The 11,487-nt window shown below is 39.7% G+C and overlaps 1 protein-coding gene across 1 annotated transcript in view; it reads left to right on the top strand.

Moving 5' to 3' along the window:
• Window positions 1–1,249: 1,249 nt before the first annotated feature.
• Window positions 1,250–11,487, top strand: part of ppp1r14bb (protein phosphatase 1, regulatory (inhibitor) subunit 14Bb) — a 32,261-nt gene continuing 22,023 nt past the window's right edge. Inside the window, exon 1 of the mRNA XM_007575241.2 lies at window positions 1,250–1,940. Within this exon, the coding sequence (XP_007575303.1) occupies window positions 1,740–1,940 (201 nt within the window). The 5' untranslated portion in view covers window positions 1,250–1,739. The remainder of the gene's footprint in view (window positions 1,941–11,487) is intronic.

Genomic DNA, 11,487 nt, shown 5'->3' with positions numbered 1-11,487 from the left:
CACACACACACACACACACACACACACACACACACACACACAGACCAATAAAAGAAGTGAGAGACAGTGATTGTCTGCACCTCCTCCCTGACTCCTGTTGTTATTCAAACTTTAGTTTCAATCTGCCTGTCCAGGCAGGAGGCTCCCCGCTGTGACCACACAATGGACCTACTGTGAAGAAATGCGGCGCGTTTCTCCTTTTAACACCTTATCGCTGCGGCCTTCGCCTGCTGGTGAATCAGAGTTTCATTTCAAGACCAACACTGAGGCAGAAAATACAGTTGTTCCTGCTGATTTCCACCTGTGGTTTGTATTGTAATCTCGGAAGAGAGACAGGCTATTGAAGACTTAAGCAGCATGAAGTATCTTTGGGTTTTATTGTGCTGTTTTGAAGCTAAAGTGTGAGATCAAGGTGTGAAACTTTCACTATATGTATCCCGACGCAGCATGAAAACATGCTAACATTAAATTATTTCAGGCTCTTTAGCAACTCTCATTTTTACATGCTGGGTAAATAAGTAAATTAATCAGGTTATAATTTAAATAAATTAACTAGTAAGGCTAACAACTTTAATAATGAGCCATGTATGAGTTTATTATTTAACAATAAGGAAGTATCAATCAATCTATCTATATTTAGAGTTCATTTTTGCATTATTCAATTAAACAATGATCCAGGCTGCAACAATTTTGTAAAATCATTTGCCCACAAATAAATTCAACTGTCTTCCTGCTCTGACTTCCTTCCCAAAAATGTATTACAAAGAAAAAAAAAAACATTTATTGGAAAAACATATTTAACCTGTTTCTAGAAATCTAGTCCAGTTCAAAATAACCTGTTCAGAATCTGCTTTAGTACCAGGTTGGATTAACAACAACAACAATAATAACAATAATAATAATAATAATAATAATAATAATAATAATGATGATGATGATGATGTTTGGTAGAAAAGAACACAACTTTATTCAATATACTATTAACATACAGTGACCGCACAAAAAATAGACAAAAAGATGAAAAAATGAACAAAAAAAATGAGCCGAGCCATCAGAGTTGGATCCCGGAGAAAACCCGGAAAGCCCATCATGCTCCTCTCCTCGGAGCAGCGGAACGGAGAACGAACATTAATTCATTTACTCTACTATTAAAATGCGATGATAATGCAATTACACAAAAATAAAAATAAAAATGCACTCAAAGCTGAAAAAATAAACCAGTGAACAATTCGTACACAGAAGATCCGATCCATCATAGTCGGATCCCGGAAAAGACCAGTAAAGCCCACCACGCTGCTCCCCGGGGCCAGCGGAACGGAGAGACCGACGTGTGATTCCTCTTTGTACTCAACCAGAAGAGTTGGGTCCGGCTCTGCCTCCGCTGCCTTCTCCTTTTTTAACAGGGAGCCTGACTGCTGGAAATAGCCCGATAAGCCGGTTACCCGTCCACTTTAACCGCAGCAGTCGGTCTGTCTTTGTGGAAGCGGACATCCCATGTCAGTGTCCCTTTGAGCCATTTTGGACAACAAAAGGTCCAGCGACCGTTATTTTCTTTTCTTTTTTTTCTAACCGGGGGGGATTTCAAGTCACACACAGCTATTTATTTGTGGAACAACAGTCCCATTTTTTTTACACTTCCACACCTCCAGATAGGAGGGGGGTCCATTTTCCTTTTTTTTTTTTTTTTTTTTTTTTTTTTTTTTTTAAAAAGAGAAAAATCATCCCCTAACCGAGCGACAATGGCAGCTGTAACGAGCCCGGAGACGAGCCCTCAACCGCGGGTATATTTCCAGACGCCGGCCGGCACCACGGAGGAACCGGAGACTCCCGTTAGGAAGCAGGGACGGGTTACCGTCAAATACGACCGAAAGGAGCTGAGGAAGAGGCTGAACCTGGAGGAGTGGATCATCGACCAGCTAACGGACCTCTACGACTGCGAGGTAACACAACCGAACCGAGCCTGTCGATTCGGCGGCGTATTAATTAATCAGCCTGATCCAGAAGAAAGAAACACGACCAGCCTCTTGGCCGTTGCTTTTGGCCTAGCTTCGCTATTTTCTCAGACAGAACCGTTTACAGACCTGACGGACGTGTAAAGACAGAAACAGTGAAAATAAATGAATTAAACTCTTTATTTTTGGTCGTTTTTAGGAGCGAAGTGGGGAAACTTCCCATCCTCTCCTACAGGTTGGCACATGGTGCTTTATAGCCTCATCATGAAGCTGGCAGCGTGGCTCTTTGTTCTGATTGGTTGAAACGGGCTTAAAGCACACCTGAGAATTATTTCACATTATTTAAATACACCCTGATTTTCTATATTTTTTTCATGTTATGCTTTTAAAAAAATTAAACCTGGCAGTGTGTGAACATTTAGCATTGTCTCTATTCCAATTCTTGTGCTTTTATTACTTTAGGGAACATATTTTACCATGTGCGCTCAATTCATTGTGGGTATGCGATGGTGGACCAAAATCTGATTTTTGACAATTGCGCACAAAAAAAGCTCAAAGTAAATGCTGCTGCCAGTTTTTCACAGTGTTTGACTTGGATAATTAAACAATAATTAAACTTACTTATACAGAATTGGTAAAGATCATCAATTTATCATCCATACTATCGTGTATCATTTGATTGTGAAAAATGTCTTATGGCTTATTGTTGTCTCGATAAATTTTAATTAATGGTGATTAAAAACAAAACTGACAGTGTTATCAGAAATGTTATATTTGTCGGTTCCATGAAAATATATTATGATTAAATGCAGAAATTAAAAATTTTAAGTAAGTTGCGTCGTGTCGAAGAGTTTGTGAAGGGAAATTTTGTTTTGGGTGTATTGGTATTTATTGTTTTTGGTTGTTGTTTTTTTATTTTGGATATTTAAAATGTTCTCCAGTGTTCCTTACCAGATTAAACTTTTATTGGTCTTGCATTATTAAGTCATCATCAATTAGGCTTGGCACAGTAACAAATTTAGTTGAACGATAAATTGCCCCTGAAGTTTTAGCTATAAATGATAATGTTGTTATGACACCATTTTCAAGTAATATAATAATAATGACAAAATAATGCAAGAACACATCCTCAGATTCTGATGAAGATTAAACACCTGGACTGGAAGACATTTTAAAGAGCCAAAATAAATAACACAACGGAAACAACAAATAAAATGAATTACAAAGTCTCTATAAAAAAAGAAAAGGCTGGTTGAGACCGAAGCTCCAGACTGAAGACGTTATCATCCAGTTTTTGGTAGAAAGAGAGAAAAACGATAAATCACTCAAATGATTATTGAGCTAATTTTAACTTATCATGCTATTAATTGATTTATTGCTTACTGCAACAGGCCCATTGTCAGTATGTTGCTTGAAAATGGTCTTGCAGTAATTACTGGGACAATTTATTGTCAAGCAAAAATTAATTATTGAGACAAGCCTGACCAGATGGGAAACCAAAACTTTGACACTTTAGTGAAAAAACTGCAGAGGCCAAAGTTGGCGATAAGGACCATTAAGCCAATCTATGTCCGCCAATCAGAAGGAGAAAACTGGTCTGGAAAAGTCTCCCCAGTACCTGTACCTGGTCCATATCTTTAAAACCCACACTTCCCAGTCCTTCCCTGCTAGTCACAGCCACAGTGAGTCCGAACAAGGTTCTGAAATGCCTTGTCTGACTGTAGAGGTCCAGTCATTCATGTCTGACCGGCCAGAGCTTTGCAACGATCCGTCTGTAGCCGAAGTGATGACTGGACATGCAGCTGTCAGGAGAATCCTCCTTCACCTCATCAGACCGAGCGGTTTCTCTGACGCGGCCCGGCGGCAGCTGTGTGTGGCGTATAACTGCTGCCGTCAGTAGCTGGTAAGCTGGTGTCAGGTCCACTGAGCCGGCTTTGACCCATATTCTGTCCACAGTGTCTGGAGTGTGGAGACTTATAGGTGCAGTCGGACAGGACAGAACCAGGCTTCTACTGACCGTTAATAATAAAAACGATGACGGGAAAACTATTTAGTACTTCCCTTTTAGATAACTGTGTGTCTGTGACTGCATGGCACAGCAGTTATAGAGCACTTGAACAAGGTTTCCTGCAGAAAACCTGCTAAGCCTGGTGGTTGTGGAGCTCAGGCAGTGATTCATCCAGCAGCCCGTCGTGTTTTTGAGTTAAAAAATGTCTAAAGTTAACAGGAAATTTGAAAATATCCCTTGATAATTATGTTTTATTGGAAGATCAATACCTGAACACCAACTATAAAGTCTTAAAAGTGCAAACACTTCAAAACAAATTCAATGAATAAGCAATATTTAGCCTGGCGGTGTCACAAGTAAAGCCTGGTGGCCCGCCAGACTTATAATAAACTGAAGGAAACCCTGCTTGAATAATATTTCCATTTTAATTTGACTTCTTTGGGATGCTACTTGCTTAAAGAAGTATTTATATCATTCAACTGCACACAGTAACTACATTTGATCAAATTTTTGAATAGATATGCACCAATCCACATTTTTCACTTCTGATACCAATACAGATATCTAAGATTTAGTATCGGCCAATAAAAAAACTGTATTTGATAACTCTGCACCAGAGCAGCAAACTTAAATACACCAACAGCTTCACAAGCTCAGTCAAACATGTAAAAACAACTTTGATTTAATTTGTTCAGTAAGTGCAGTTAGCAGTATAACAGCCAATGTAAAATAAATAAACTGAAGCTGACAAAAACAAAAGGTTGACTTGGTAAAAAAAAAAACTGTAACAAACGTTCCTTCAGATAGTTTGCCAGGTCTGAACGTGCTAAACATAGATTTTCTGTAAGTAATCGTGTAATTAGGGGAAACGTTCAGTCTGAAGGTCCAGACTGCAGCCTTTTGTTTCTCTGACTTCGTCCATCCTGTCTCTAAAGCCAGCAGAGAGGATTAATGGGCCTAAAGAGGATTTGGAAATCAACATGCTTTGATTTTCTGCCAATAATATCCTCTGCAGACCTTTCATTGTTTATGGAGGTTTCAATGCATTGATAATCTATAAACAGATAAAGTTCCCTGATGGGATATATATGGGACGAAACTGTCCACTCTATTTTATCCTTGTGTGTGCGTAGCCAGCTTTTAGTTGACTTTATGGGACAATGTTGCCTTATTTTGTACTTTGGGACTCACGTTCTTGGTTTGGTGGCGTCCATACTCGTGGTTTCCCCCCTCTTCGTTGTCCCGATCCAGTCTGAGCCGAGGCTGTTAGACAACAAAGAGATTAATTTACAGTCGGTTCACTGACGGAGGCGCGCCGGGCTCAGTTAGAGTGGGAGATGTGAAGCACGTGCTGCCAAACAGTAACTGGAGAGGAACCCCAGCTTCAGACAAACTCACTTAACCAGTATCAACCAACAATGTTTTTCCTGAATTTATTATAAAAAACAACTTTAAAATAGCTCGAATTTGTTCGTTATGAGCTGTTTAACATTCATATAACCAAAGTAAAGATGCTGGCGTTTTCTGCTGCTGTGAGTATTTAGTGGCACAAATCCATGGCAACAAGGTTTGCTAAATGGTTATGTTGGTTAACCAAGCACCGCACTGCAGAAACACAAACTCTTACTCGTACTTTTGGTCTGGTTTCTCATGCAAATATCACAGTACACTTGAAATAAGACAAAACTAACTAAGTCACTTTTTAACAAGAAAACTTAGCTTGTTTTAAGTCAATAATTCCTTAATGTTGATGAAACAGTAGCATGGGAAAATGTCTCCTTGTAAGTGAAATTATCTGCTAATGAAACTAGAACTTTTTCATCAATATTAAGCAATTATTGACCTAAATCAACCTCCAGGGTCTTGCTAAAAAGTTACTCTTAAGTTAGTTTTGTCTTATTTGAAGTGTACCAAGATATTTACACTAGAAACTAAACCAAAAATACTAGGTACGATTTTGTGTTTTTAGAGTGTGAAGAGTAAAACCTCATTCCATTTAAATCGAGAAAGCCTTTCTTAAATTGCAAAATGGTTGTATTAGCAGGCAGATTTTAATGAGGCATTGGTTGACATCCAGATTTTAGCATATTTCCATCCATTGCATGTGAAATACAAAGTGAACGGATGGATATGTGCTTCAATCCAGTTGGTGCTTAGTCAACCTAAATTTCTCAAGTCCGCTGTAAAAATATTCATACCCTTTTGACATTTTTAGGTTTTGTCACTTTATCACAGCCTCATCAGGTCAGACTTTTTAAAGACTGGCGATTGTGATCGACCAGAAAACTGCGATCGGTGCATCGCTGCTTTGCTCGGTGCATCGCTGCTTTGCTCGGTGCATCGCTGCTTTGCTCGGTGCAGTTTGAGCTGTGGTTGTCTGTTTACGCTGGCTCAGCTTTAGGTATGAACTCTTTTACATCATCTTTGTTCCAACAGAAGAAAGTCATAAAGTCTTTTTTTCTTTTAAATTTGTTCCCCATGGAGAAATGTGTGAATCACTGTTTCCAAAATATTTATTTTTGGGGCTCATCTGACCAGAATACCTTCCTCTTTATACCAATAATGATTCTCCTTGTTGCACTGGATTTTATTTAAGGGTGAAAGGGGCTGAATACAAGTTAATACCACACTTTTTGGGGTTTATTTGTGTTTCATTTTCCTTCCATGCCACAGTTATTCACCACTAACTTCTAAAATATGCTGAAGGTTGAGGTTGTAATGTGACTGTTTTAGGCGATTGAAGGCCCTGCAAAACCCATCTGGACCTTCATCCCAGGTGCAGTTTGTGAAGAGCTGCCTCAGGTTATCTGATAGGCGTGCTGTGTTTTGTGGAGTGGGAGCAGCTGCAGCAGAAAACCTACATTCCCCATCTCTTTGTTTATTTTTAAACCCAGCCATGGTAGCTTGAAACCAGAAACCCTGAGCTAGCAGATAACAGGCCTGCAGGGCTTCTCCACACGCTGCCGGTTTACAAACACTGTCCAAACTTTGTCCTTCATTGCCACCCTCTTAGCGGTTTTGGGGCGTGGGGTGCTAAGTGAGCTTCGGCCTTCGGTCGTTGGGATGCTTTTAGCAGAACAATCAGATTTCCTCATCATTTCCATGGCAACTTCCCCCGTTAACTTTTTACTTCTCCTAAAAGGACTTGTTTGCTTTTTTGTAAGCGTGCAGGAAGCCAAGCAGTAGCTACACGGTTAACAGAGGAGCGAGTGGGCGGACCCTGATCTCCAGGGTCCAACATGGCCACACAGTCGCAGATGGGAATACGAGTGAGAACAGAGGCAGGACTGGTTAGCAGGAATGCAACGGACGGGGGAAGAGAAGGGGATGGAAAAAGGAGAGAGAGAAAAGGAGTAGGAAGGAGAGGGAGAAAGTGTTTCCTTAACCCTGTGACAGCGCGCAGTAGAGGCGAACAAATTAAATAATAGCTATCAAACATGTCGTCTTAATGCTTGTTTTTATGGTTTCTTCCTATTTTATTCACAATGAAACAAACTTTCTGGAGAGCCGGAAATGACTTCCTGTGCAGAAGTCCTTCTGATCTGGTTAGAAACCAGACGGGAACGTTTGCCGTTATCCGTCTCTATAAATCTAATTTTATCCCTCAAGGTTTTCCCAAATGAGTCATTAGTCAGGGAGACTATTAGAGCCTTTAGCCCCAGTACGGCAAAAGGCTTTAGTTTGTCTCTTTAAAAACCGATTATCTCCTTGCTCTGTCCTTCCTCGTGAATACGAGGATCACTTAACACCAAAGTTATTGGAAATCAGGCAGTGTTGAAATCTTGGAGCACTGTACTTAAACCCAGCTGAACGCTGATGAAATACACGAGTTGAGTCATCGGATCATAAATGTTGAAGCACAGACAGACAGCCAAATTTAGGAACACCTACTGCTGTCTAAAAACAATCTGAAAGCTCGGCTAAATAACCGCACACCGGAGATTTAAGCCTTAATTTAAATCTCCAGTGTGCTGTTAACACTTTGAACAGCATTTTGGTTTTTTCTTAGGAGGACAATTAATCTAATCTATGTTTTTATCATAGGAAAATTTGGGTCAGTGTTACAACAACACCATATTAAGAAAAGATGCCCTATGCAATCATACTGGTGAATTTTGCAATAATATCGACACTCAATTCCGATTTTTTACGTTTGCATGTTCGATTAAATGTGACTGCAATCAGACTTCTGTGTGAATGGTTTACGACCCCAAAGTGACCCACATCCGCAGAAAAACAATGTGGATGTTGCACGGCAGTGCACTGTTCATGGAAATAATAACGGATGCCGGCATCTGTGGATGGATTTTGAATTGTCACAAGATCATAAGACGAACGAAGCTGACAGAACGAAAGCACAACCAATAGCAATGTCTCTTTGTGGCCTGTCAGCCATTGTTTACATCTGGATTTATTGTGTCTGCTTCTTCGCTTGCAGAATTATGTTGTGAACGACGTAAAAGTAATTTAAAAAGCGATATGACCGTTCCGATCGCGGTCAAAAAGTCGGATATCGGTTGCAATTGCGTGCTGTGTGAACGTCGCCATAGACACCAGGTAATGAATTGTATATCTGAAATATTCAAAAGAAAAAGCATCTATGGAAGATAAAATACCAATGTGAAATGGCACTTGACGCTCTGTTGTTTGCACGGTAGCCAATCCAGGAGTGTAATTTTCTTTTTGCTTGGCGCTGATTGGTTGAACCCTCAAGAGAGAAAGTAAGGAAGACCGTAGACGTTAGCTTCTGCTGTGGTGCCAATTCAGTTCCTACTGTGCAAATTCGTCCATATTAAGGTATATTTGGTGGCTGATCCAATAAAATAGACAGTTATTAGCTATTTTCAGGCGTCTGGTAGTGAACCCTGTGAATACAAGGGTCCACCGTACTGTTGTTCTCCCAAACAACCAAACGGCAAGTAGACGGTGTCTGATGGTTGTTATGGAGACCCCAAGATACCACTATCTGCTGAAGCTACAATTGTTTTTAATGCACCTTAAATCAAAATGTTCTGCGTGAGCCACTGCAGTAAATACCACACGTCATAAATCCAACAGAAAGGCCCTTCAAAGTGAGATAATGCCACATATTTAGCAGAAAGCCTTGCAGTAAACTGGCCAAAGAAGAGTCAACAACAGAAGAGGAAATGAAGCTCCTCACTGAAGTGATCACTTCATGTTTCAAATAACAGCTCAGTGACCCTCCTTCCTGAAAACCTGAACTCTGTCTCGACGTGCAAATCATAATTCAAACTGCCAGATTTTTGTTCTCATGGCGATCATCTTAGTTTGCACCAGACTCCTTTAAAGCGCACAACTTAAAGGGTTGAATACCAATCAGTGTTGCCCTGCTTCACATGAGGGTGACTACAAAGAGAGGTTGTTGCACAGCGGGACTGAAAGACTCCACTGTGTCTGAGGAAGCTCCCCACACACACCGACACACACAGATGCGTGCACACATGTGGCAGGAGGTTACATGTGGTCCTACATGTTGAACACACAGTTGACTTTCTGTTTGTCTGTGTGGAAGGAGGAGGAGAGGTGACTCAGCACAAGCCACAGCCCGACACAGTCAGCGACCGAACGGTTTTCTTTTTGAACACTGACTGGATGTACGGCCATATCAGAGAGGTGGAAAACAGCCAAGGATATCGTGAGACCCAAGCATGTGTTTGGATCTGTGCGTGAGCAAGATGGGAAGGAAGTTCAGGACAACAAATAAGGGGAGAAGAGTATAAAGAAACCAGGAGTTGAGTCATTGAGATGAATATTTAAGCTTTCAGTCACAGGAAGTGAAATGAAGCACAAACAGTTCATAAAAATACCAACTTCATCAACAGATCCTCACTGAGGTTAAACTGCAGCTGTGACTTTTCCAGCTATTACCGCTGAGAGGTTTTACAGCCTTAGTAAAAGAGTTCAGATATTTTTAACAGAGTTATTTTCAGTAATTACTGTCGCAGAAAGATGTTTAATCAGAACGAGGTTACATGAAACAGAGCAAGGCTAACGGCTCACTGTTTCCAGCTTATTTTAAATCAAGATTGTTTTACACCTGCGGAGTGTGACGCTAAAACATTAACTATCCACATCGGCACAAGAGGTGGCTGTCTTTAGGTTTTCACTCTTTTCCGAGACAAAAACATTTGTTCAGGCACGATAAAGTTTTCTGGGCGATAAATTGTCCCAAACGTTATTGCGATAAACGATTGTTGTTTTGAGACCATTTTCAAGTAAAAAATACTGGTAGTGGCATAATAATGCAAGAACACATTCTCAGAGATCAATAAACTTTAAAAATCCTAATGAACATTTAACTTTTAAATATCCAAAAATAAGTGAATAACACAACAAAAATAACAAATAAAGTGAATAATGAAAATTATCCTTAAAACAAGAGCAAGTTGAGACCAAAGCATCAGACCGAAGACCGTTTTTTACATTAAGAGACAAAAGAAAAACAATAAATCATGCAAATAAAAATGATTGAGATTGTTTAAATTGATCATCCGATTAATTGATTGACTGTTTATAGTGACAGGTCTAGTTATCGTGTGCTAAACTGCAAAAGCACAAAAACCTACCAAGTATTTTTTGTCTTGTTTCTAGTGCAAATACATTAGTACCCTTGCATTGACAAAACTAACATACAGGTAACCTTCCAGCAAGAAAAAGCTTGGTTTATAATCAATAGTATTGATTTTAAAAAGTACTATCTCCACTGGGAGATTATTTCACTTATAAGACATTTTTCTTGTGTTATAGCTAAAAACTTGTAGATGGCACCATTTTCTGCTCAACAACGCCAACTACCGAGGTAAAATCCACAACACAGCGTTTACTGGAGCTGAGATAAAACTTAAATTAGCTGTGAGGAGTTTGGACACAACTTTTACCACCAACTGCTGCAACTACTTGTAAATACTTCACAATATCTCTTTTTTCTTTAGGTGAAAAAATAGGTTGAACATCATAAATACAGTAAGTCTCTGAGTTTAGTACAACCGCCTTTTGTCTTGCCATTAAATTACGAGACATAAGGAAAGTCTTAGAGCAAAACTAACTCTCACAGACGCACCGTCCCATTGATTCCAGTGTGTTGAAGTTTTTGGTGGTAATGTGGAAACCTGTGGAAAAGTTTAAGGGATATGAATACATTTCCAAGACTCTGTAGGTTGGTTTATGGAGAGCAAGTGATGACATGTTTATCGACCTGAGAAAAACTATTGATCAGATCCTTTCTGGTAAGTACTTATAGGCAGCGTGTGTTATTTTAGTCAGTGTTACGATGTATTGTCATTCACGAACATAATGAATGTTAAGAAACCCCTCGTTCTTCTGGCTAATTATACTGAATCATTCTAGTTTGAAGTGTTTTCTGTGTCCTCAGCAAAGTTCTGTTTGTAATTATTAAATTATTATTCAGTTAAAACTATAAATGCTATTTTCTCCAGCCGTTGAGTAAGAGTTTCTGAGCCCCTTGATGAGGCTTTTCAAAGGCAGTATAATGGTGATGTGGTGTGA

This window comes from Poecilia formosa, unplaced genomic scaffold (genome assembly GCF_000485575.1).
Source record: "Poecilia formosa unplaced genomic scaffold, Poecilia_formosa-5.1.2 Scaffold373, whole genome shotgun sequence".
Lineage (NCBI taxonomy): Eukaryota > Metazoa > Chordata > Actinopteri > Cyprinodontiformes > Poeciliidae > Poecilia > Poecilia formosa.
This window is presented reverse-complemented; position numbering and strand designations above follow the sequence as displayed.